Genomic DNA, 27,259 nt, shown 5'->3' on the forward strand with positions numbered 1-27,259 from the left:
TTATCCTTGAAGAACTTTATCTGACTGTGACGCCCGCCGCCGTCCTATCGCCTTCCTGGGAATGTGGGACCTTCAGCCCACCGACTCGACGTGCGGGTTGTCTCTATCTGCAGACGGCGTGCGGCGCTACAAGGGCGGCGAATGGAAATGAGCTAGCTGTTATCGCAGAGGTCGCAGCCCTGATCACAGTCTATCTGACCACAGTCTTATCTCAGCTGACTTCATCCTGGGGGAGGTGAGAGGGAGACCTGGCGCTGCTCAAACCTTAATTAGATAATAATTGATTCCGGACAGGTTTGAACTTATTTGAAGAAACTTGCATGAGCATATGCTATCTTGCAAAATCACAATTTGACTCAAAAATAGACCAAGAGCTGCTCGGTGATATTGAATAATTGTGAAGAATTAAATTATAATCGCTGCCGAGTAAGGTGAGAAGAGGTGGTTTAATAAGTAAAATCAAGGTCTGTGTGAATAGGAAAACCCGTTCGTGCAGCAGTGCATCATTTTTAGATGTGTCTCCTCTGCCGGATGAGTTCTGAGCAGTTCAGGTTCTGACACTGTAGGAACAGGCACAACAAGAACAATCAACTAACACCTCGCAGAAAAGGAAAAAGAAATGGGCACCCGGTGCTCTGGGAGGCTGTGAAACACACGCTTGTCTCTTTCAGTGATAGATGACTCGATGACTCGGCCTTAAATAACATAGAAACATGGTTTTAACGATTTGGCTCCACTAAATGCAGCAAACTGGAGAACAATGTTTTGTTCCATTGTTTGCCTAATCAATTATTGTAGTTAAAGATTGATTACAGTCAATAAAGCACAATTTAAAATGGGGGGGAAACGAAAACAACAATAATAGAGGCGCGTTCAGAAGCACAATCGATCAAAGTCGAATGTTTTGCTCCAGTTTTGCATCTTTAATGGAGCTGAAGAACGACCCTGAAGGGCCCTGATCCACCCGGGGCTTCCAGAGAGGGAAAGACCAGGAAAGTGCTGCAGCCTGCCTGGATTGGGGTCCCTAAATCTACATCTGGGCCTCTCGAGAACATCTGCAACATAAAGCGTGGATGTTTATTGATGTTCAAAACCAGCTTAATAACTGAGCATTCTATTCAAACGTTTTTATGACCAAGGATTTTTTTTTTTTAAAAAGGAATATTTGAGTGTTAAGCCTACATCTAACAAAAATATCCAATTATTTCTAAATAAATGAGGGACATGAAGGGCCAGACTGGCTAATTAGCTCCGTGCTAGTTAAATGCAGGTTATGTAAGATTTTAGTCTAATCAACACTCGTCAGGAGAGGGAACGGTGCGTTTAAATGCCAGCGATGACAGTGCACATCACATCTGTGCAGCCTGTACAGACAGAAAGGCTTCCCGCTGGCATCAAGGACGCGCTGTTCTTGCAGGGATATTTATAGTCTGTGTGTGAACGTGGACCAAAGGTGTCACATGACGTGTAACCAGGAAATAGGAGAGTTCCTCAGGTTCTGCAGCTCTCATCCCTTGAGGACTCTGAAGTTTCCACCCTTGTTGGAAACTGTTCTGTCTTTTCCTCTTTCCTTTCTTACATAAACGAAGCCCCCCCCCCCCCCCCCCCCCACACACACACACACACACCCGTTCCACTCTTTGTTCGCTAATAAAACCTGTTGTTTTCATACTGCTTCCACCAGCAGCATCATCTCGCATCGATCCAAGTGTCTCATCTTTTGAAAACCAACACCTCTTGAATGAACCCTCCCCACCACGCACACACACACACACACACACACACACCACACACACACACACACACACACACACACACACACACTATCTCTGCCATGAACAGAACTGGCCAGAAGGCATTTATGTATGTTTTTGTCTGCTACCAGCTCAGTTCTGTGGATGTTCCTATGCAGGATGATGCTTCGGGGGGTGGGGGCGGGGGGGATTTATGGATCGTTATGCATTTAGTGGTCTTTAAGGAAACTTTTATGTGCTTTCAGTTTGACATTGAGGTTTATGTTTGGGATGGCTCTCTTTCTGAAGCTACTTGGGCGACGTTTGCTTTGAGCATTTTTATGGATTTTGACTCGATGCTGCATCATTAGCAGCCATCAGCTGCCTGTTTCCCTGCCATTCTTCCACTCTATTTGAAGGATTCTTTGGGTCAAGAAAACATGGCGTTCGATCGGCGTTTGCATCGTACAAGTGTTGACTTTGAATGTTTGAAGAGGCGACCTCAGTTCAAGTGGGTTGGATTTGGCTGCCATGCCTCCATTGATGGAGAAAGAAAAGCATTTTTGAAATGACTTTCCCTTCATCACTCTGCATCTGATATATTTTAATTGAATGAACTGGATTTCGGCTAAATCGGCTAATTGAGATTTAATCATTAATGAATCAACCAAACTTTAGCCCCCCCAAAAAACCCGTAAAGTTCAGTGAAACAAGTTACAAAACTGAGGAATGGAGAATTTCCTCTTCATATTAATCAGAGCAGCACAGAGGAATCTGTGATCTTAAAGAAGGAAAACAAGTGATAATCTAAGCTAAATCTAATTTGAGTAGATCAGAAAGACAGAAATAATGGTTAAAAATGCCCCATAAAGGCTTTTATGTGTGGATTTATCAAACAAAACGTCGCTCTTTGCTTAATGAACTTCTTGCACTTTGAGAGAAAGATGATGGCAACAACAGAAGATTCATGAATAAGAGAGAAACTGATGGTGGGAGCAGCAGCAGCAGCAGCAGCATCGCTCAAAACACGATCACATTTGCTGCTGTCTCAGGACAAATTGGTGTCTCGCGGCGCTTCTGTGGAGATTTAACGGCGGGCCGATCTAGCAGCGCGTAAATGGCGGATGTCTCACGACCGGAGGCCTAACTGATTATGAGCAACAGATTATTGACAGGATTCATCGGTCAAATTAGCTTTTTGCTGCTTTTTTGTGCTGTCTGCAGATGTCTGTATTGCAGAGCCACTCAATAAAGGTCAAGTCACTGCGGATGAATACGCCAGAAAATAGATCCATTTTAAAGTAGAACCAGCTGATGAGGTTGGATCAGACCGGAGACCAAAACAGCCGGGACAGATCGAGCAGAGTTAAATATTCCACCCATTGTAGTTTATAATTACATCACAGTTAAGAACTCCATGATGTAATTCCTCATTTTTAGGTGGATCTGTGTGGTTCTGTCTCTCTCCAGTGTCCTACGTCTGCAAATGATCTCAATGTCACTTTCTCCCCTCTAATCAGATCCTGAGACACAGTTGTGATCACACCCCCTCGTTTCCTGGGCTTATCTGCAGATAGAAGCGCCTGCTGGGCCACTTCTGCTTCTCATTACTGGGGAGGAACGTTGGGAGATTAGATGAGCTGCCCGTGAATTCTGCGTGTTACCTGGTGGCTCAAAACTATCACCTGGTTCACGCCAACAAGCGTTTATAAAGGGATTTACTGGTAATGAGCCCATTCTCACACTGACGTTGAATAATGGCGTGATCAGCAGATGTGGCGGCCTTTTACCACTTCTGCTCTCGCTAACCCTTCCTGCTAATGTGTTTTTGATGTCTGAGCCCTAAACGTAGCATTAGCATCTTTATCGGGCGCTTCTGCCGAGAAAGACTCACTTAAAAAGAAGTTATGAAACGCTTCAGATTAAAATCGATGTGTCCGCTCACTGCGGGCCAAAGGTCTGATCGGGGGGGTTCTTGCAGGCAGAAAACCTCCCGTCTCCAGGCAAGGAGCGAGATTCTCAGTAGCCAGTTAAGCTAATCTGCATATTTCTATATATACTGTATATATTACAGTATATATACTGTAAATCTCGTTGCACATCAATTAAATTAAACAACTCAGACCTGAGAATAATCTAATGTGCTCTTAAACACGTGTGCACACTCGTGTGCACACTCGCAGCGTGCTGCCTCGGTCTCACCGAGGGTGACGAGCGGGAGGAGGAAGGGTGTCGATGGCTTCCACAGCATATGGTCTGCGGTCGTTACGCTGGCGCGTGTGTTTCTGGGCTGATTTGTTTAGGAATTGAGACGCTGTTTCAGAAGGAGCTTAACCAGATGTGGCTGTGTTGCTGCTCTGCTAACTGTTCTCCAAATTTCCAGCGGAGATGTAAGCGAAGACGCAGCTAATTACCCAGTTTGCACCACAAACATAATTACAGCCCTATGGGATGTTGCAGAGTGTGTGTGCATGTGTGTGTGTAGTAATCACAGGTACAATATCTTTGAGATGTTATTGAGGAGCTCTTAAAGCTTAAATAGAAGGCTATGACTTAATTAGGCATTCAAGCAGGATTAATTAAAAGTAAATGAAAAGTGAACAAAAAGGAACGCTCGTCTTGTTATTGAGCTTTTGAAAGAGGTTTTGGACTTAGAATAAAACAACAGCTATAAGCTCATAAATCTCTCCTCCGCAGGGAAGCAGCTAATCACAAACCCCGCCTGGAGCTCAGCTATTTAACCAGATTATCGGTGCAGGAGGCGCGTTGGCGACAGACAGCACACCTCACCGTGTAACCTCCGGAGGAGGCGACTGCCCGCATTTTTACAACCTCGTAATTAGATCTTACAGCAGAAGTCTTTTATTAGATGGGGGATTGGAGAGTTGAGGTTGTCGGAGCGACGGCAGCGAAATGACCGTTCTCAGCTGTGCTGTGAGAGGAAACCACAATCCAAGAAATGCCTCAGTCGAAATTCCTCCTCCTCCAAAACACAGAAGGAGTTATCTATCCTTGTGGGGACATCTGTCCAAGTTCATGAGTCACATTCCAGGACTGTCCATTATTATTATTATTATTATTATTATTATTATTATTATTATTATTATTATTTACAGACAGTGCTGCCATTGGAGGCCTTTTAGAGAATCTGACTTTACGTTAGTGTGGCTGTAAAAGATGTCAAAATAAAGGGCTGTGTTGTGTTCAGGGGAGCACGGAGCTAAGACTATTGTCTACACCTTTGGAGTCCTGACTGGTAGCACGTTAGCGAGCAGCAGGCTGACTCACTGTCACCGTGTAAAGTTCAGATTAATCCATTATGTTGTCACCTCCTCCTCCTCGTTGACCACACAAAGGCTGGTGTCTTCACTTCTGTGCCTCTTTAGGGACACGACTAAAGCGACGGCTGACGGAGGAACAGGAAGAGCAAAAGTGTTCGAGTACAGTGGCACTTTTTCACCTTTGACCTCCTGATTCCGTCGGTCCATGCTCAGTATTTAGTTTGGATGTCTCAAACACAGTGGTATCTCCCAGGGCTCCATCCTGGGTCAGTTTCTACGCAGATGACCCTCAGCTGTCCATCAGACCTACTACATTTAATCCTTCTCCCTTTCTTGAAGGTGCTTCCATCATTTTATCTACAGTTTTCTCACTTTAACTGACAGGTTGTCGGGACCGTGGAGAACTTCCCCCGTCCTTCCTCCTCCATCCCTCCTTCCCCTCACACTGATGATCTCACGCAGTCCACCACAATTCCAAGATAAAGGGCTAAAACCTTGATCTGACCAGTCATCTATTAAGATTTGATCAGGCCTCAGATATTTATTCCGTCAGAAAGTCAAAAACGTGAGGAAAAAGGTGCAAAACAAACGTGTCGTGACGTTTAAAAACAGGCATCGATGTTCATTAACAGGAGCTCAACGACTCGGAACCTTTGGAATCTCGTGTGAGCAGCATCTTATTTAAATTCATCTTAATTGCAATAAAATAACCAAGCGTGGCCTCGTCTTTGTCTCCTCACTCTAATTAAATTCGCCCTTTGCCCGCTTCTCGATCTTCCGAACCCTCTGCTAACGATCCGGGATTAATCAGGCGTGCCGCTTCGCTTAGCAATCAATGAGAGGTTGCACAGCCTTTCAAAAACAAAGCCGAACCTGGCCGTCCACCTCTGAGGCCACGCTCGCCACAGCTCTCTCTGGCCACGACGGCACGAAGGTTCCAGGTTCGCAAACGTAAAACGCGGATAATTAAGAAGCTGCTTGAGATGTTGCTCCTCTCTCACAATTTTGTCCAGCAATTTCATGCAAAATTAACTCCCTTTAAGTTCATCAGAAGGAAACAGGACCGTGTTTTCGGCTCAGCTGGATCCGGCGCCTCGCGCCGTCGGTTTCACTCACGGGTGTCGTCCGTTAGATTCATCTCGCCGGGTAGCGAAGGAACATCTAAGATGCTGAGCTACAGTCGCTGGCATTTGATGCACTTTAGCTCCCTTTATCACAGCTGGGGGCTTTATTTCATTTGTGAGATGATCCCATTGTTTCCTTCCCGCTCTACCGTGAGACACGGCTTTAATCTGGGATCCAAGTCGTGGTTGTGTCGTGCGCCACCAGTCTGGGTGGAACCTGAAAGAGTTGCTCCCCAGATGCCGTGGAGCCGAGCAGACAATCCCCTGAGAGCATCAACATCTCCCCGCACATCCTCAGTGCTGCTCCTACTTCCTTATTACTTAGCGATCCAGCTAGCCTAATGCTAATTTAAACAACAGAAGAGGTATGTAACCAATAAAAAGACCCGACCTTCATTAACTGAGACCTCGTTAACAACTGTGAGGTTTTAGTTGCAGCGGGTAGGTGTGCTGATGTTAGCTGATGTTAGCTGATGTTAGCGTCCTGTCAAATGTTTTATCTTAAAAACACTCCAAACAATTGGTACACCTAACCTTGTTTTTTATTCAAGTGTGTGGGTAGAGCGTCCTCCCTGCTGTGCATTTTGGTATTTCATAATACTATTAGGCTGCTGTCTGTCACTCTCGCACGCCGCTCGGATCAGTGTCGTGGGCGTTAGCTTTGACGTTAACTGGCACGCTGCCGCCAAACTTATTATGAGCCTTTGAATAAAGTGTGAGGCGAGTTTCAGACAGAAGTTCGGCTTAAAGGACATTCGGAACGCTGCAAAATTGAATTAGGAACCTTCTGGAACTTTAATTTTAATTAAGAGGACAGAATCTGTGCCTGTTTAAAATGTATTTTGGGGACAAACCTTTGAATGAAAGCATGAAAAGAAAGGGGGGGAAGCACAGTTCACACTTCTGAGACTGGACTGTACCGGTTTCACAGAACAGTCCTGTGGAGACTCTGTTCCCACAGCCAAGCCCACTAAAACTAATTAAAAAAAACGATAAAAGAGCGCATCAGCGTTGTCCGAGTTATCCAGACCATCAGGCAGAACTGGGACACCCATGTAGGTTAGCATTTAGGAGCAGATAGGATGATCTGTCTGCGACAATTCAGCAGGGACACAGTCTGATGTAACGTTTCTACGTGAATGTTCTTCCTGCTTCTGAGAAAATTAAAGGTCCTCGGCCCTGTGCAGCGAGGTAGCCGACGGCTGCCTGTGTGGTACTGGCAGGACCCCGGGTGGGCCAGAAGATGGACCAGATGGTGCTTCGCTTCAAAAGGGAATTAAAAGGCAAACCTGGGCCGTTCTAAAGGCAGAACCTTCAAAAGAGTTGGAAATAAAGCAATCTGTGGTCCTGGACGCTCAGTAGATCTGATGTAAAGGAGCCAATTGTTTTTTTGTTGACGTATGTTTGAGGAACAAGCAGCCACGGCTGTGTTTGCCTGCGGTATCCGGTGTGACCAGAGCGCTGGCCCGACGGGCTCCTCGTCTGTGACTTCCTGAAGCCGGAGCTTGCGAACGCACCCCGTTCCGCTGCGTCTGGCAGGACGGGCTGACTGCTTGAGTTTGGGGAGGTTTTTCGTCTGCCAGCGTCGCCGTCAGGGTAGCAGCAATAAACGCCGCCTGATTGCACAATATGTAGGCCGTAAAGGCGGCGGGAACGAGAGCGGCGGCGTGATTGCGGTTACACAGGCGGCGACGCATCTGTGCCGCCATCAGTCAGAGAGACATTTTCTAGCTGCACGAGGCAGAAGATGGAGGACTGTTGTGACTCAACAGGTTGATTCGTCAGACCTTTCTCCTGCTAAATGAGCACGATTTTGTACAGATTTCACTTTAACGCGCTTTAACCAGCTCCCTCTTCTCCTGCTTCACAACTCAACGTGCCTCGGGGCCATTTTCTGCTGCTGTTATTCACCTGAGGTTTCCTGCTGTGTTTTGGGGGGTTGTTAAGTGTCCATTGTGCCTGTGTCGTGTGGTTTCAGCTAGCTTGGCCTCTTACGAAGAGGTGAACTCCGGTGTTGGAGTACAATTTGCATTTTATTTTCTTACTATATGTGACAGACCCATTTTATGCATAATTCCCCACTAAACTGCACTTTGTAGCTCAGACTTTAACCATTTTTTATTGCTTTCTCACCCTGCAGGCAGCCTTTATTAGCTTTGTTTGTTGCACAGAAGTGTTTCTGGCTTATTTTTAGCATTTTTGTGCATTTCTGCTGGTTAGTATAGACTCAATCTAGCAGGACGCGTTCCTCTCATTCAGATGTTTGAAATATTTGACTAATGATTCCTGACTGGATTCAGAATCCCAGAATGGAATTCTCTTTGGCTCATCAACAGGAACGTATCCACGTTTCCTGCGTCTCCTCCAGCAGCTCCTCCTCTGTGATCCATTGTCCGATCTCCTCGCTAGCCTCCGCAGAATATTGTGAGTTGGAATTTTATAATGTTGCTGCACTTTTCTGCTGACCACACATCTGCGTCGGACCAATTTTCAATATCTCCTCCTGGTGCTGCGAGATGCCGGAACTGAATTATGAATGAGACACTTCAGGGGGGAGATCATCAGTCCTTCAGTGCTCAGCTAAAAATCAGAAAGAAGAAAAAAAAGACCATAAAATAATAGCACAGTGGTCAAATATATACTATATACTCAATAGTTTTTCAACCAGATGTCTCTGTGCAAGTTTACCTGTTGATCTGTTTGATTTTATTCTTTCTATTTGTGAGTTAGCTCATTAGCTTCATTAGCTAAGGCTGTAGAAAAACAGGATTTTTGACTCTTAAGTCTCTTAATACTTATGTATTCTAAACTAAGTCTGATTAATGGACTGAAACGCGTAATTCAGAGTTTTTTTACGGATCGTGGACAGTTATAGGATGTTTATGGTCTGGGAAACAGGTCAAAATTCATCACAATAGTTTCTGAAAAATCTGGTAGTCGTTCACCTGGGAAAGGGGGCGTGGCTTCAGCGTTCCGTTACCACGGATGCAGATATCACACAGGAACAGCAGCTCCATGGTCTTCCACCGGGGTCGTTAAGATAAGCTTCTGAGACGACTTTGTCACGGTGGAACAAAGGAGCAGCCCCCCCACGGAGGGGAGGGAGGGGGCGACTGATGTGCTGGGGCTGGAGGAAGTGATGGATGTGCTCAAGCTCAGGCAGATGAGAGGACGGAGGGACAGGTGGAGGTGAAGTAATGAGGTAATGTGGATGCACGTGTCGCACCACAACTCTTATCCGCGGTGTGAGTGGAGGGGGGGGGGGGAGAAGGGGGGGGGGGGGGATAATGGGAGGAAACGAGATGGAGGGAAACAAGGAGGATGTGAGAGAAAAGAGAGAAACAGCAGGAGGGAAAAAACTCTTCAGATAATGAACTTGGGCACGGGGGGGTGGACGGAGACGTGAGACAAAAGGGGACGTGAAAGAGTCTCGGAGTGAGTGATGGAACTGGTAGAGTGACGGAGGAGAGGAAGAGAAGTGAAATGTGACCAATCTTATCCCCCCCCCTTCCCTTACATTCTGCTGACAGCTGTCCTGTAAAATAAATAATCCCAAATACAGATTAGAGCCCAGCCTTCTCCCGCAGACGCTAATAGGCTCTCCGCCCGGGGAGCCGGGACACGCAGGGGGAAACAGGAAGTGACAGCGAGCATTTTGCATGAGTAATCGCTTTCTAGTGGGAGTCTTTGCAGAGCAGCCGTGCTCTTCATTAGCGAGCGCGTCGTGCACACGTTCATGCGTTCATCGGCGCTCCTGGTGGACCCTCGGAGGCTGAGAGGGGCGGAGGCAACCCAGCCCGGCTCCTGGAACACGTGAGAGCTGCTGCCCGTGTTCCAGGACCGGGACTGGGGGGGGGGGGGGGCTGGAGTGTTGGCGGCCCCCTGCTGACTCGGCTCCTGACAACTGTTTGAACTCGCTCATTATCTCAACTTGAACAAAGTCTCCGAAAATTCCCGGTTTTGAGAGAACGTTGACCTTCCCGTTAATGTTTCCATGGTTATCTGAGGTCTTCCACCCCTCTTGTATGTTTATATTCCTATAAGACACATATTTACATTCTACTCACTCACCGTTAACCGCTGCTCCTTCCTGTGTGGGGTCACAGAGGTGCTGGGTCTCTGGGGTCACCCTCCAGGGGTCACCAGAAGGGTCACTGGTTTCCAGTAAAGCTGATGTTCCTCCTTGGATGGTGGGAGGGAACCAGGGTACGCAAACAGACCCTGAGGCTCTGGATCATATACGTTGCATCGCTGCTCTCTAAACATTCATAAAGATGCATTTTTGAGTTCTCCATGTGCTGCGGGGGCCTCTGGGACCTCGGAGAGTGAAGTCGTGTTTCTACGTCCGGAAAATCCTAAATGTGCGAGTTTAAGCCTGGAACAGTTGACAGAGACCCTGAAGTCTCCACTTTAAAGTAAATCTCATGAATTTTAATGCCCGCCACGGCAGAAATGAGAAAAATCCCAACATCCAGCTCCCGTATCATGTTTAAGCTCATCAGATCACTTCCTCGCTTTGTTGGGCACCAGGAAAATGTAAATATGCTAATGAGGGGAGTCGGGAGGGGAGGTTGCGTAATCAGCCAGTCTGGTTCAAGCGAATCTGAAGGCAGAGCTGAAACACTGAGTTGAGCACCTCTTTACTGTCAGCGTGCGTTTCTGCTGCTTTGATGACGAATTATTGAGGCTTTTGTGTTTGAAATGGGCTTATTGGTCCCTCTGCTCCTCACGTGCGTGCTGAAGCTGTCGCCTTCTTCGCACCTTTAGGAGGCGTTTTGCTCATTATCTAGATGACAGAACCCCAAGAAAGACCTAAAAATGTGCAGCGCTAGCAGGAACAAGCAGAAGATGAGGGCACCACCGTCTTGTTTGGTTTTCATTTTCGGAGTGCGGCTCCCTCCCCCTGATTGTGTTTGCCAGCAACAGCGTGCACATGAAAAGCCCAAGGCAGGAGCCACCTACACCCCGTGTTCTCAGGCTCTCTCTGCCCGTGTGGCTGTAATTTTCCAAAAACCTCGGCTTTAATTAATAAGGGAAGGCGCCGAGCCCGTAATTGAAAGCGTTGCTGAGAATATCAACGTCTCCTCCTGAGGACTGTTCCATTTCCTCTGTACGCTCCTCCTGCTACATCAGCGCCGCGCCACCTCCAGACCTTCCAACACCTCCTTCAAATGAAACAATATTTTTGAAAATGACACTTCTGTGGGACTCAATTGATTCAAATGAGCACTTGCCTGGATTACGGCTCTTTATTGCGCCGCTCTGCCTTAAAAAGGGCAAAATGATTGAGCTTTATTCATTGGAGAGTTCACTGGTGATTTCGCCTCTTCTGTTTTATTGGATCGGCTTAATGCGAACATCACTCTTGGAGAGCTGATGCCGCCTACACTTCACACGTGCTAATAGGCTAAATTAGCAATTAACAGTTGTCTGCTGTAGATCAGGTTGAATTAAACCGCACCCTGACATCTTTCCATGGAAGCGTCCTGCAGCCCAGTGATGTAACACGTGCACTGAAGCCTGTATTTGCACGTAAATCGCCCTCACAGAAGCTTTCTGAAGCAGGCGATCAAAGCAGAGCAGCGCGGGTTGAAACCTGCACTCCGGGCTAAGAGGATCATCCAGTGTCCACGGCCTGATGAAAGTCATTCGCGACTTGAAGAAGGACGGGCTCACTGCTGAGCACTCCGCAGGCCCGGCTGACCCTGTTCCGCTCTCCAAAGCCACACCGGGAAGCAAACATTTTACCCATAATCCCTCCTTTGTGCTTTTTTGAAATACTTCTGTCCGATTGATTTGATTTTAAACCCGCGCATTGTCGGTAATCTGCCTCCAGGTGAAGGTTTTTATTCGCATGTTGATGCCGCTTTTTTCAGTGTTTCACAAGCGGCCTCCTGACAGAGGAGGTAGAGCTCCAGCTGCAGGCGAGGACGCAGCCAGGAGACGAAGGAGCTGAGGCAACACAGCAGAACTTTACCAGTGGGAAATCCATTTTCACGGGTCTGAGCCAACAGGGCCCACACGGATAAAAGAAGATATTATTATATAAGTCGGAGCCTTTTCAGTTAAACTGGACTCATATATCCAATCTGAGTTTGTATACGTTCACTACGATCATTTCTGGGAGTCTTTTTTAAAGTTACAGATTATGTGGAGAGAGTGAGAACATCTTTCTGTTCCCAACAGCCATTTCCTGCCTCCAGAACTCCGCGCACGCTGAGCTCTAATGAGGCCTCTTTCCTCGTTTCGCGTTGTTTCCACAGGATTTACTGTACACGCTTGTTTTGGCTCGAGCAGCTGTTTCATGTTTAAAATCATGTTTAAGTTTTCCGCTGCTGCTGGTTGGAGGAAGTTTTTAACCACAAACCTGACACGCAATCGACGCTCACACCCCAGAGCGGCAGCAGCTCCAGCCCCTCCCCCTCACTGGCTAATAATAAAAACATATTAAGCTGGGATAATTGACAGTTGCATAATTTTAGGAGGCAGCATTTTCAACAGCGACGCTCTTGAACTTCATCCCCGGCCCTCCACTTCCTCTTCCTCCTCCTCCTCCTCCTCATTTTGCTGCTGCCAGCTGTTAACTAATACCTGCGCCCTTTTTTGAAAAATATTTTTTTATATTTTTTGATGCTCCGCAGCCGCCTGGCTGCAGGAGGGAAACATGCAGCGCATCAGGTCGGCCTGACTCACAGGGCGGCCGTGGAGCACTGACTCACTGCATAATGGTGCGGCTAACGTTAACCATGCAGGGTGGATTCCTTCTCTTTTTTAATGCTTGTGGGACTTTGAGGCTGCGTTTAAATGCTTCACTTATGGGCTCTTCATCTGCAGGAAGGAGGTTGTGCCCGCTCACATTTTCAGCAGCAATCACAACGTGTGTTTGCTTCAAAACTGGGAGTTAAAGTCAATAATTAGTTGATTTCTGCTTGAACAGTTGGTGCGTAAGTCTTGAACCCCACTTTAATGGATCACAACCTTTCTGTTATGTCAGCAGCTACAAAAAAGCTCAGTTTTGGTTTCCATTTTCACCTTCCTTGTTTGGTATTGATGTAAATATCTGGCATCCATGAATAATCCGCTCCACCAAAGCTTGGTTATGTAACGGGTTTTCTGGCAGAAGTTAGCTGTGTTTTATTCAAGGTTGGCCATCGTTCATTGTCAGTCTTAGGCTTGTTCTCGTGTCCTGATGGCCATCTGCTCGTCCTCCTCTGATTCAGCGTTTTTTTCCACCCGTGTTCTCGTTGAGCGAAGCTGACGTGCAGGACGTACTTTGGCCTGTGAAATATGGAGATCGTTGTGCCACCAGCCCGTCGGTCCACTTTTCTGTTTAACTAAGGCACTTTAGATCCATCTGTCACTTCCCCTCGAAGCTCAAATGCAAACAATCAATTTGCTTCTGCTGCTTTGGAGGTAAATGGATTCTATTTTAATGTGCCACAAAGCTGTCCGGAAAAAGCCATTTCCCACGCCAGGAATGAGTCGGAATGCCAAATTCCACTCTAGTTCACAAATTTGCCAAACGGAAGCTTGTAAAACTCCTCCTGTCGCCGCGTGCACGCCCGGCGTTCTGCTCTGCTGAGGATATTAGGCCAGAAAGTGGGACATAAATAGTAATGACGACGAATTAAAAGCTGCAGATGATTAATAATGAAGCGGTATTTATGGTATTTGGACTGGGCTCTGGATCAGCAGGCGTAACGACAGGTTGAGGACGGAAAAGCGAGACGCCGTTTCCTCCAGGAATGGTTTCAACACAGCAGAACACTCAGCAATAATAGATAGGAGCCCATTAGCGAGCCAGCTATATGGTATTTTTAACTCTCTTAGATGGAAACGCGCCTACAAAACTACGGGAGACTTTCTGAGAAAGTTTTTGTGACTTGAAGAGGTTCACTCCCCAAACAGAACTTCATAATTATCATTCCGAGTTACGTCTGCTCTGGGTTGTCATGGTCACCGCTGCTGTGCTCCCACATGTGATTTGAATGATGTGTATGAATCTGCTCTGACATCTGTTTATATTTGGCCAGGAGAGCATTAAAAATGTACTTGGAAACGCGCTTAATGTGCAGATTCAGACACTTTGCTTATTGAAACATTAATCCAGGGTGATGAAACTTTAAATAAAACTACAGCAAGACTCGGAGAAGTGATGAAAACACGCTGACGTGTGATTGGCCACGCTGCTGAGGGAAACAGCCGGCGCCGAGGCCTCAAACTTTGATCATTATTTTGTTCCCAAACTTTTGCTGAGGGCTAAACTTTGGGAGTGGCATTGATAAAAGGCATTTCTAATAAGAAACATCACTAAAATATAAGTTGAATCTCCAGGTTGCCAGTAAGTATCAAAACATCAAATTTGAGTAAATATGTTCAACACACATTGGTGTTTGAGTCAAAATCCTAATGCATCTTATATTGAGGGCACTTCTGAGGGGGAAATAAAGCCCCTGACGAGCTGGGGTCAAAGTTCATATCAAACGTGGCAAATATTTCTGCCCAAATGCTTCGGTTTGATCAAAAACATTTGCATTTCACTTTTCTTCATCTGACAAGATGAACTTCTCCGGCGGAGCTTTATTTTGTTTCCAGTCTGGGCTTTTTCTTCAGCTTCTGCTCTTGGGGGATCCACACGGAGAAATCAATTTTGCTCGGCCTCGTTGCCTTTGGAGGAGAACTTCGACATGTATAAATATTCACACGCGGCTATTTCAGATGCTCAGCTGAGGGACCGGAGCGCTGGATGAGCTGCGCGGTGTTTGATCATCGGGCCTGTATACACACGTCTCACTGGATCGCTCCTCCACACCCATTTCCATACCACCTTGTTGGCTAATTCCTTCCGTTCTTTGAGCCTTTCCTTCAGCTCGTTAATGTCTTTCGTGCGTTGGGACTTTCTCTCTCTCACCTCTTTTCCTTCTGTCATGAATTCTGTTTGTTTGTCCTTCCTTCCCTCATTTGTTTTCCTTTTATTTTCTATTATTTATTTGCATTTTGTGGGTAGATTCTTGAATTTACTTTGTGACTTTGAGTCCTCCTGCTTGCCAAAGTTTGTCTTTCACAGTCCTTTTCCACAACAGTTGCACATCCGTTTACATTTATATACCTCCTTTTAAAAGGCATTCCAGCCATATGAGGTTAATTTAGGTACTTTTCTGTAGTGTAAGTAGACTGTGTAAAAAAATCTTTGCACTTTTTTAAAACGTTTAATGTTTAAGTCATGAGTTTCCTGTTAAATTTTAGTTAAATGTTTCTTCATTTTGATCTAATTGAGGTTATCTTTGCATTTTCTTTACATTTCATGAACAACTGAAGTCAGATGTTGAGATGAAGGCAAGGAGCGGATGGTGGGCGGAGCTACACACGCTGCCGTCAGCTGATTGGTGGACAGAGCTTCATCACCTGTGAGTCACATCCTGACATACATGCTTCTTCCTCTCATTCCTGCTCCTCATCCTCCTCAGCCTAACTTGTCCACATTAACTACATTATTGCACTCTGTCGTATGTTTTATTTTGGATTCGGGTTAAATCAGTCGCTGCGTCTAGACAGTAAATCCTTTTATAGATAGCACGGGCCTTTAGCCGTCTCATTGTTTTCCTTTATTTATAAGCCAGAATTTCAAATTTCGCTGGCATAAAGTGTTGCTACATGAGCAAACACATGTAAACTGGAGCCTGGGCTTCAATTAAGGACACGTTTCCTAGCAGAACCCAGAGCTGGGCTGCTCAGCTGATACCTTCTCCCCCAATGTTGCCTGTGTCTGTTTTGCACTGATAAGGTTGTCGTGGATTCCTTTCCCAGATATCTCCACTCTTTTAATCCTGTTTTTTGCTTTTGTTTTTTTCTTTTCTCTGCTTCTTTCGTTCTCTCCCAGTTGTCAGTTTAGTTTTGCAGCACGGTCACTGATAGTGTTCTCTCTGAAGCACACCTTTTCCCCCGTGCCCTGGTCCTCCTGTCAGACTGGATCTGCCATGAGAGTGGGCGTCGCTGACACACACACACACACACGCACACACGCACACCTCACAGGAACTCTGCAAACACTGCAAGCAATCAGAGCAGACAGAGCATCGGCATTTTTGACTGACCTCACCTTGACCTGACATGTGACCTCTTCCTCACAGTCGATTGGCTAACACACCCAGACAGGTGTGTGTCGGAGCGTCTATCCTAATGCATATTTTATATGCAGCTGCTAAGTGTAAGAGTGAAACTAGGACACAAAGGAGGCCAAAATACATCCTTGTTAAATGTGGCTGTGTTTGTCTCCCAGTGGCAGATGAATTTGTGAACTTATTTTATTACCTCTCCTGCTTTTTTAACCGTTTTTCCGTTCCTTTCATTGCCTTATCATTCAGCCCCAGGGCTCATTACGGAGGCCTTCTATTAGCCACGCTGGCGCACATTAACTTACAGGCGGGTGGGCAGCTGCACATCCGCGAGAGCACCAAAGGCAAACAAACACGAACCACCTCAGCCATTTGAGGACGCTTTCTGTTTAATGTTATTTATAAAGAGCTTTTGAGTCTGGCATTGTTTGATAACCACATACAAAACATTTGTTTTGCACAAATGAAAAGAATAAGGAAATGGAGGAGCAGGAAGGGAGTGATGAGGGTGGAAGAGAAGGAAGGTGGAGGGGGGGGGGGGGTGAGTGAACAATTGAGCAAAACGAACAAAGGGACCAAACCGCAAAAAATTATAATAATCATAAGAAATCAAAAATACCTTGTGCCTCAACATCTTTTTCCCTTTCTTTTTTTTGCCTGTCTTCTTTATTACAAAAGAAAGAAAATAAACTCACAGGAATAGACACATGATTTACATCACCTCCGAGTTCACAGCAGCACAGATGAGTTCAGCAACAGGGGTCTCTAATCCTACACGTCACGAGAGCAGACGTCCACTTTTTGCCTCCAACAGTTAGATAGATAGACAGAGATGGAGAGGCAGAGCGCGACAGGGCAGCGGGCGGCTGACACGGGCCACCGCTCCAAGATGTTGTGCTTTTCTTTTTTCAACGTAATTCTTCTTTGCATACAAGGCTTTCAGAGTAGGAGCCATTACATTGTAACGCTGCGTGGAATAAAGGGGCCTTTTCGTAACCACTAGGTAGTTTAGTTGCCTGAAGGTCCCGCGAGTCTCTGTACAGGGCTGGAACTGCATCAACTCGGACAAAGTGAACGATCCTGCGGGAGCTCCAGGGTGGCAGCCTGGACGGCTGCTGCGGTGCTCCGTTTGCAGTGAGACGAGAAGGCTGTGAAAGTGTTCAGAGTTTATTAACGTGTGTGTTTGTGTGCTTCAACCACTGCAGTCCGTAGAGGGCGCTGCCTCCCCCGTGTGCTCCTTTTATTTCCTGAAGAAGAATCCCAACCCTCAGAGGACAGTCTCTTTGTCCTTCCATTATGAGCTGCTTCTGTTTTCCAGTGTCAGCAACTGATTAAATCACAATAGGGGATATTCTGAGACGCTGCCATGATCTCCGGCATCTACCCCTCCTCTTTATAATCATTATTCAATGTTCCGTATAATATCCCAGAGGAACGTGCAGAGGAGTTCATGTCAGACAGGTGTGATAGTGGTGCTCCGTTGAGGTCGACTGATGCCGATACCCCTCCTCAGGTCCATCACGGGTCCTGATTAGCCACTGGCTCGTTAGGCACTCTTGCGATGAGCTGTAATGTTCCTTCATGGCTTTAGAGTCTGGGCCTTTGTTCTGTTTGGGTCCACGTGGCGCTCTCTCATTTACAGTGGATATTGGCTGATGGGTCTCTGCAGAATGGCTTGTAAAGTGGTTTTTAAATTGCCCAAAAAACGTTTCTGAAAGAAGCCTTATTTCTGAACTGCTGAGCATTACTGCCCGCAGATCTTCCCATCACTCTGGATTTTGGTGTTTTGTTTCTAAATCTTCGGGGTCGCCGGATGTCTGGAGACAAAGGCAGTTTTGCCTTTGTCTCCAGACTTGAATGGCACTTGAATGGCAGATGGTCGGGGCCCTGAGAGAGAACGATTGTGCCAAGAGGGCTGCACAGACAGAGTAAGCGACCGGTCGTTTCCTCTTCACTTTCAACTGATCGTTGGCTTAAAAGTGGCTGTACAGTTTTTATAAGTACATAAATTTGGTGGAAAGACTGACACCGTAAAGACGCTTGATGTGGGGGTTTTCCTGCTGTGTCCCTTTTTGACATCATCGAAGCTGTGGGATCAGTTGACTTCCCTGACTTCCGTGTCTTGGATATGACTTAAAGATTCCTGCACTAGTAAAGCAGGGGTACTTCAACATTAGATATTTGGAAAGGTTCTGTACAGACACTGTTATGCACATACGCCTCGTGTCATGAGCCAGGGCAGGGTGGTCCAGAAGCATGGGTTTGAAGAAGGTTCTGTGCTCTGAGCTCAGCGCAGAATCATAGACACAAATGGCAGTAGCAGAGCTGGTATTAAGCAGACGGTCAAGTGTTGGAGGTGCGAGTCTGCTTTGTTATTGACTCTCTGGACCCCACTGGGTGGGCCGACAGAAGTTCTGGGGATGCACTTGTTCTTCCTCCTGGCAGTGGCAGATAGGTCGTATTTCCCCCCATCAGGAGAATAGTCTTTTTCCCCCTCCTCTCGCAGAACTTGCACATCGTTGAGCCCACCTTTTGCTTTGCGCCCCCTGCGGGTACAGTTTCTGCGGCCGGCTTTAGGGGGCCGCGGCAGAGGCGAGGGTGAAGGCAAGTTGTGCTGGTCCCCGTGTGGTAAATATGGCCGCTGATGGTGGTTGTGATGATTTCTGTGACGATTCAGGTGGTTCAATGATTCTCCATGGTCCAAATCCCCGGCCTGGGCACCGCGGACGTGACCCTCCCCTGACATACAACTGGGAAGCTCCTCTTTCTTCAGAGTTTTCAGGTCCTTGCCCGCCATGTCAGGTGGTGAAACACATACAAGTGAGGATGTGGAACCCCTGAATCTTCTCAGCCAGTCCCAAAGAGACAGAGCCTTGCAGTCGCACTCCCAGGGGTTGTCGTTGAGTCGTAGGTACTCCAGGGCGGGCAGCAGGGTTAGGCTGCCCCCGGACAGCTCCGTCAGGGAGTTGTTGAAAAGGTAAAGGGTGGTGAGGCGGCGCAAGTCATGGAAAGCTAAACGGTCGATCCACTGAATCCGGTTCTGGTGAAGAAGCAGGCGGTCCAACACGCCCAAGCCGCGGAAGGTGTTTTGGCGAAGGCTCCACAGTCGATTGCCATGTAGGAAGAGGTGACTGAGGTTCAGGAGGTCGATAAAGAGATCATCCTCCAGGAACTCTAACTGGTTGTCCTGCAACAATGAAGCAGAAGGGAAAAAAAGAAGCTTTTGATGATTGAGGAACTCAGCTTTCAGGGGTAACTTTCACTTTGGTTTGAGCGATTCGAATTATGTGGTAAGACAGAGAGGGGTGGATGAACTCTGGGTCACTGCCGAGGAAACCTGCAGATGATGCAGCAACACATGACAGCTGCGCTCGTATCTGGGGCAGCGTAATGGGACGGGCATTGATGGGTATTCTTCCAGTTAGGATGGCGAGGACTGACCTACGACACTGATATATAAAGTGATGACTTTTGTCCAAACGGATGCAGCCACACATGACTGGGAACCGTTACGGCACTAAGTTGTCAATCCCTGCAGGTTCCCCGTAAACACTGACTGCAGAAGCTATGCAGTAGATTACTTTAGTGTTTTGTTGAATTTTCCCTGCACTCTGGATAACAGCTAACATTTGATCAGCATCCAATTCATATGCAGTAAGTGCTGAGCCAGGCTGATGGACAGATTACAGCATAATGCGATTGTGGCGGCAGATGGAACATACAGAAGAGATAAAAGAGGGCTATTATCTGTGTACCTGTAAATAGAGATACTGAAGATTATGGAGGCCTGCAAAGATCCCCGGAGGCAGGCTGATCAAGCCGCAGTGGTACAGGTGCAGGGCGTGGAGCCTCCCTAGACCCATGAAGGTGTCTGAAGCAACGGCCTTCAAGTGCTTGTTGTCCCCCAGGTCGAGTTCCTCCAGGCGGTCGAAGCCGAGGAAGGTGGACGGCTGGATGTAGGAGATGTTGTTGGAGTACAGCCACAGCATGGTGGTGGTGGGCGAGAAGTGGCCGCGGAGCAGTCGCTGGATCTTGTTGTTCTGCAGGAAGACGCGTTCGCTCTGGGCGGGAATCCCTTCGGGCACGGCGTGGAAGTTGTGGGCCTGACAAGAGACGGTGCTGGGAGAGGTGTAGCAGATGCAGTGGCGAGGGCACGGCAGAGAGAGATCCAGGCCACACAGCACCAAGAATAATTCCACCCCGCCATATCCTGGAAGACAAATCACCACAAATACATTAGATGTAAAATGATGGCGGGAAAGAGAGCCTGAAAAGAGGAAGAGAAGGAGGATTAATTGAATTCAGAGGGCATAGCTACTCTCATCAGATTCAACCTAGCTGAAAAAACCCATTGCTCTCAGTTTACAAGGACAACAAAAGACACGGTTGAGTGCAGACAAATTACCAAGCTGACACAAATCCCATGCAAACACACACGCGCGCCTAAATCTATTGTTTTTCCAGCTCACTCTCCTCACATTCCCAGACTGATTATCCTTAACCTCAATCTCATTTCCCCTTAACTGAAACATCATAATATTCTGCAGAACCCCAAACAGCACACGGGCATTAAAAACCCCTTCTGGAGCGGCGCTGCCTGTGGTGTCACGCAGGTGTGCACATTTTTATTCATGCCCTTCTCACACCGAACGCGATGGTTCGGAACAGACACAGGGGGGAGCGCAGCACCCTGTCACGCTACATCCTTTGGTTATCTTCTAAAGATGTCAGAAAATCAATGATTCTCCTGCTTTTACAAGTGAGGCTGCAGCACACCTGTAATACATTCCCACAATAAGAGAGGAAGGAGAGAAAAAGAATAGGGGGGGTGAGGGAATGCTGATAATGTAGCAGGAATCATCTGCAGGGTCTATGAAGTGGGTATTTCTTTTTTGTTTCCAGAGTTCCCTCATCTTAGACCTCCTATGATATAGTTTCCCATCCTTGGATCACTCCTTGGTTTTTGATGTATTGTAAGGCCTGCGAGGGTGGGGGCGATAAAAGAATATAAATTGAAGGCAAAGACGGTCAAGCTGAGCTAACAGGAAGATGGAGCGTGTGGTGACATGTGTCCAACCTTGTGCATTTGTGTGTCAGTGAACTGGGCAGATGTGATGGACAGATGTCAGGTCAACCAGGACACAGATGATCCATAAAGAACAACATGTCCTGAAATGAGTGATGCAGACCCACGTTATCCTGCGTGGAACACGTGTTTGTATAGTTATGTGTAACCAGGTTGTGTTTGTGTGACTGTTTGTGGGTTTTTAGTTATTTGTCAGTAACATGGCGAGGCTGTGTGTTTTTCCATCCATCCAGCACTGATATGCTAACAGCAAGTCAATCCTTTGCTGGAAAATCCTCACACATGTTGTAAACATGATTAAAAGCAAATGGCTGCAGCTTTTAGCTGTTCTGTATCGATACCCTGATTAAACAACACCAGCAGCGTGAAAACCGTTTCCAACTTGATATCTTTGAGACTCAGTGACCACATAAAAAGGAGGTTTTCCCTCAGATGATTTTAATTTGACAGGATTGTTGCAGCAATGGTCAAAGAAATCTCTGAGGAAAGGAGACACACTATCATCTGAAGGACAGCAAAAGGGTGCCCAGTTCAGGGAGAGAAAAGGCTAATCTAATTTGGTGGAGAGGAGAGAGGTGTTGGACCTGAACCCAAAGCAATCAGAGCTGGCCCCTCTGCCTCCTTAACAGGTCTACACACTGTGCAGCCAAAAACCTCAATAATAAATAAATAATTCCCTGCGAACTCTGGCACCGCACATCCCAGTCAAACAATGATTCAGCGAAAAAAAACTAAAATAATGATGGCGAAGCTCACGTCGTCACATCCCATCAACAAGGGTTGACGTGATCGAGCACATTTCAGGCTTTAAGAGGCTGCTGTGTCAACGAGGGCTTAGAATCCCAACAAGCAATTAATTCATCAGTGCTCAGAGTGCCTCATTCAGCCTGCTTAGCAGCGATGCAGGAGGTGATTCATGATGAGCACTTTCTGATGGAATTCTGGACAAAGAGAGACCGGCTTTCACATAAGCCAAGTGACGATATGAAGACCTTAAGACGATTAGCACACATCCAGATATCACCATTAATATTTGACTATAAACACAAAGCTAGCTAAAGCCAAAAGAGTGAATGATGAGGCAGCGATTCTGTCGAAATCAAGGAGCTCAGTCGAGCACAAACATCGATCTTCACAAGAAAATACAAACACGCCAGGACACAAAGCCACAGAAATAGACAGGCTGTTCATATTTCCACTCAGTCCGTGCTGAATATAGCAAGTAGCTGTTTAATATTTAATTAACAGACACAGCGGGCAGCAAATAAAACAACAGAGGAGGGATAAATGCAAACATCGTGGAGGCAGAGAAGCAGAAAGATGGACAGAATAAACAGAGGGGAAGAGAACAGAGAGATCAAATCGCTCGCGTCCCAGGGGCAGGAATACACTCTGCAGCTTCCAGCTTAGAACAACAACATTTGACCAATTAAAGCTCTGGGGCAAACAGAGGGGAAGAAATGGGTGTGAAATGGGTAACGGAGCAAGATAGAGGACGGAGGTAGAGACACATCACCGAGGGCCACCGGAGGGAGCGGCTGTAAAGCTTGACGCTGCTGCCTAAATGTCAATAATAAATTAGCATCAATCGGGCTTTATTATTTATTTCACCTTTTATTTCACGTGCAGGTTATATATGATGCGATGCTACAAACATGTACACTTGCACACAAAGCAAACAGCCCACACTGACAAGATTAGAGTCTGAATGATTGATATCTGTGCACGCTTACTGTTGCTAATCAGCCTTCATGCAGTTTTATGGGCTAAAATAAAAAAAATGCTTATTTTAACTCAGTAAAATGTGGGCTTTATCCAAAACATAAAAAATTTAAAAAACTCAAACGCGATTTACTTTTATTGCATCTATTTTCCCTCACATATTTCTACTTTAAGTAGAGGTTGATTCCAAGTGTTCCAAGAGAGAATGGAATAAAATAAACATCAGCTGGTCTAAGGTTCTGGATGTTAAAATAGATACAATTAAACTCAGGTTCAGTGGACTGGATGGTATTTACAAAAATCCTCTCTGTCTCTGTCATTTTCTCATTTACTCTCGGTGTCCCTGCATCGGTTTCCCGCTGCTTGTTTGTCTAAATTCTCATTTTAGCCTCTTTTGTTGGATGTTTGGCAGAAGCATCATCAAGCACAGCCAGCGCTCAATTACAAGAGACATTTTGTGTCTCAGCCGTTCCTCTGCAGCGGCCTCCGCGTGTGCACACTCGCACGGAAAATTGAGAAAAAAATAAAATAAAGCGCTCAGCACACACACGCTGTGTGTCAAGCCGTCGTCACATCTGCCTCCCGTCCTGCCCGACGTCTGAAAAAGACACCTGTCAATCACAAAGAGAAGCCGGGGTGGAGGGAGGAGGGCAGGAACTGGCGATATTAGATTCAAAGAGGAAGAGCAGCTCGCATGACATCAAAGAGCAGGAGAGGGAGGGAGGGAGGAGAGAAGTCAGACTGGAGCTGAAAACAGATGATGGGGATGACAGAGAATGTGAAGCAAAGACTCTTATAGGAGGGTAAATGTCTGTCTGCCGGGCGCAGAACACAGCCGTGACTCCTGATGAATTCCAAACTAATTCTGTGACCCTCTGCGAGGTAAGCCAGAAGAACACTTGCAAATTGATTAGACATGAAAGAGACCAGCACGTGGGGGGGTTCTAGTGCAACCCCGGTGCGTCCAGGCTGCAGGCTGGCGCGCCCACGCGGAGGCTCCGATACCCAGCCCTAATTAACGGCGTTGGATGGATTTTGCCCGAGAAAATGGAATCCCGAATAAAATGCAAACAGAAACTGAGAGGGAGGAGAGGAAGGGGAGGAAAGAGTGAGGGAGGGGTGACAGCAATAGCTCAGACGCTCAATGCCGCTGCTGCTCCTCCCTTGTTGGTGGTTGATTTAGTCTCACATAATCCCAAAGATCATTTAGTGTTGCTTATTCAAATGGTGATAAATCTCAGGCAGAGTTAATGAGAGACTTAAACGGCGGCGTCGCCTCGGAGAGACAGCTGAAATATCTCTGCTCTATATAATCCTCCCCTCTCATCCAGGGCATCACCATCACATCTATCTTCATATCAGAGTCGGCCCGGGTCAATATTTCCAGGCCTGCATCCTCTGAGGACAAACATTTCTTCAAGTTTTACTCCTGTGAACATCATTTTTCTGCCACTCAGGACTCATTCTCTAAAGGATCCCATAAATCCAGTCTGGATTTCATGCAGTTGTTTACTTAAATGAGTGCTGCCTCAGCAGAGGGGAGAATGCTCCCAATCTTTCAGACGTTTAATACAATTTGTGGGTTGCAGGAGCTGCAGCACAGAGGTGTTTCCCCATTTATCCAGCAGGGAGGCAGAGCATTAAAAACTAAATGTAAAAATAATGTAAGAATCATCCTCATGAAGTAAGTGTTACCTAATCAACTAATCTGAGAAAGTCGTTGTGACGCTCATTTTTCAAAGCGTCTACTAATTAGATCGAGCTTTGTGCTATCTCCCAATCCCCCCCCCCCCCCAACCCGCCTCAGCAGCCTGGATCTCTCTGTCTGTCCCCTCGGCCTCTGACCCCCACACTGATGACCCATTAGAGTAACAGGGATTCTACTCTGACCAAGTGTCTGTGTGTATTTGGCACTGAGACAGCGAGAAAAAGATACTGACAGGGAGAGAGAGCGCAAAAATAACCTCTACCCTCTTTGCATGAAGTAATTGGGTCATTTGAAAGGCTAAGCATATCTCAACACTAATCAAGCTCCAATTAGACTCTGAAAAACTGCCCAGCCCTCTCACTCCGTCACTCTCTCTCTCTCTTTCTCACACACACATACAGACGCACACACACACAAACATCATGCATAATCGAAGAGCAAAGGCCACAGCTTCCTTGTTTATTCTTTGCAGCTGCTCTGCCTCACTGAAACCCCGATGGTTAACGCAGTCTGACGGGGTGACACAGATCTACGGGGGAAGGGGTCGTGGTTGACCGGGATTGGGGGGGTGGCTGGCACCTCCTCTTCAGGTGTCAAACGTTAATTCATGCAGGCGTGTGAGGTTGCAGAGCCGCGGCCTCTTCTGCTCCTCTTCATCAGCTCGGAAAGGCGCCTCTGAAAACAATCTCAGTGTGTTTAAAGATGCCGCTGCTGTACAAAGAGCTGTGGGCTATTTTATCAGCTCGTCCCTCAAGTGTGCGATCAGCTCTTCATCAGCACCATCTTTCTTTTCATTTACTCTCCCCGAAGGCTCGAGTGTCCCAAAGTATTGAAAGAGAACATTGTTTACTGTAAACTCTGTGTGTGTGTGTGTGTGTGGGGGGGGGGGGGGGGGCTCGAGTATCGTCCCATCACTAGCTCTGCAGACAAAGTCAGTGGTGAGAAATGAGCCCATCAATTGGAGGAAGAGAAGGGGAGGAAGCAGAGAAAATGCAGGATCTTCTCTCCTCTCGGAGCCTGTTTGTCCGGTTCTCCTCAACACCGAGGACGCTGCTGCAGCTGCTGCTGGTTTCTCTACGTTCTGTGATGCTCTGCCACTTAAATATCAGACAGGCGCTGATTCGGGATCAGCCAGAAGGCAGAAGGGTTGCAAATCCTAACGGCGAACATGATGTTCAAGCACCTGCATTGTCAATTAATCTCAGTTTATCTTATTAACGGGTCCAGACGCGATGGGGCTTGATGTGCGGACCTCCAAACTGAGTTTTCCAGACTGAGAAATGTGAGTCTGAGAGCAAGAGAAAGATTATTCTCATGAGAATCCGGCTGCACCTACAGCACAGTGCAACTCGCAGGAACCAAAACATTGAACTGACAGCATTTCAGGCATGAACACGAGAATATGTGCACAATATTAGTGGCGTGCATGTCCTCCCCGCTCTGATTCTTCACATTTCTCACGGATGAAAACATCAACAGAGGAATAATGAGGACAAGAGATCGGTCATGGAATGTGAGAAGGCCAGTGGAAAGAGAGGCGGAAGGATGCCTGATGGGAGAGAGGGAGACGTGGCAGCTTCTCTCCATCCGTTCCAGAGAGATGGATGGAGCGGCGAAAGTCCCTCATCAGACTCTGGCTGGTTAACGTGAAGGTTGTCGGTTAAAAACGTCGCCATCAGTCATCGGCGTCGGGCCTCTGCGAAGGTTAGAATCCTTTGAAACGTCTCGTTCTGCCCCTCATTTGCTCGCACGCACTACTTTCTAACCCCCCTGGCACCCCCCCCCCCCCCACACACACACACACACACACCACCACCACCTTCCTATAAACATTTTCCCAGCACCCACTTTCTCTATTGTTCCTCAAACAACTATTTCCATCCTGTTTGAGAGCAGCACCGTGAACGCCTCTGGGGAGCTGGTTTAGTACGCCGTTACCCGCTGAACGACTGCCATGTCCCGCTGCACAAAAGCCAGCGCGTTGCTGTCGGGCACAGTTTTCCAGCACGCCCGTGCCAACTTTACTGCTCTGGAGGCCTCGCTCTGTCAACAAAACAGCCTTGTTTTTACACTAAAGACCTATGAAGCTGTAACCCAAACAGGGCTTTGAGGCATAAATCTAAATAGAGAGACTTGGATATAAAGTTTGTCACCTGCACCTACGTGCGCGCTGAGCAGGCAGGCGGTTTTTGGGCTTGCACTCAAGCTTAAATGCAGATTTTTGTCTCTGTTGCACCTGAGGCAAAAACAGGAAAAGGGAAGAGGAAATGCAAGAAAGCACGCCTTCATTTACGGACGGCTTGATCTTCTAGACTCCCCCAACACTAAAAGAGAGGCTTAAATCACATTGCACCTTTAAAAAAAATATATTCTATTGGAACATATTTCGACATGTTGATATAACAGCAAGCCCGACCCTGCTTAAATGGTGTTTTTGTGGATGTGGCAGATAAATCTCCCACTCCTTCCTGCCTAACCTCAAACAGCCTG

The 27,259-nt window shown here is 46.9% G+C and overlaps 1 protein-coding gene across 1 annotated transcript in view; it reads right to left on the reverse strand.

The window, feature by feature from the left end:
• Positions 1-16,620: 16,620 nt before the first annotated feature.
• LOC130537558 (reticulon-4 receptor-like 1) overlaps positions 16,621-27,259 on the reverse strand; it is a 50,173-nt gene continuing 39,534 nt past the window's right edge. The window contains exons 2-3 of the mRNA XM_057054466.1: positions 20,009-20,463; positions 16,621-19,440 (exon numbers count right to left, since the gene is read on the reverse strand). Of these exons, the coding sequence (XP_056910446.1) occupies positions 18,541-19,440; positions 20,009-20,463 (1,355 nt within the window). The 3' untranslated portion in view covers positions 16,621-18,540. The remainder of the gene's footprint in view (positions 19,441-20,008; positions 20,464-27,259) is intronic.

The sequence above is a fragment of the Takifugu flavidus genome, chromosome 14 (assembly GCF_003711565.1).
Source record: "Takifugu flavidus isolate HTHZ2018 chromosome 14, ASM371156v2, whole genome shotgun sequence".
NCBI lineage: Eukaryota > Metazoa > Chordata > Actinopteri > Tetraodontiformes > Tetraodontidae > Takifugu > Takifugu flavidus.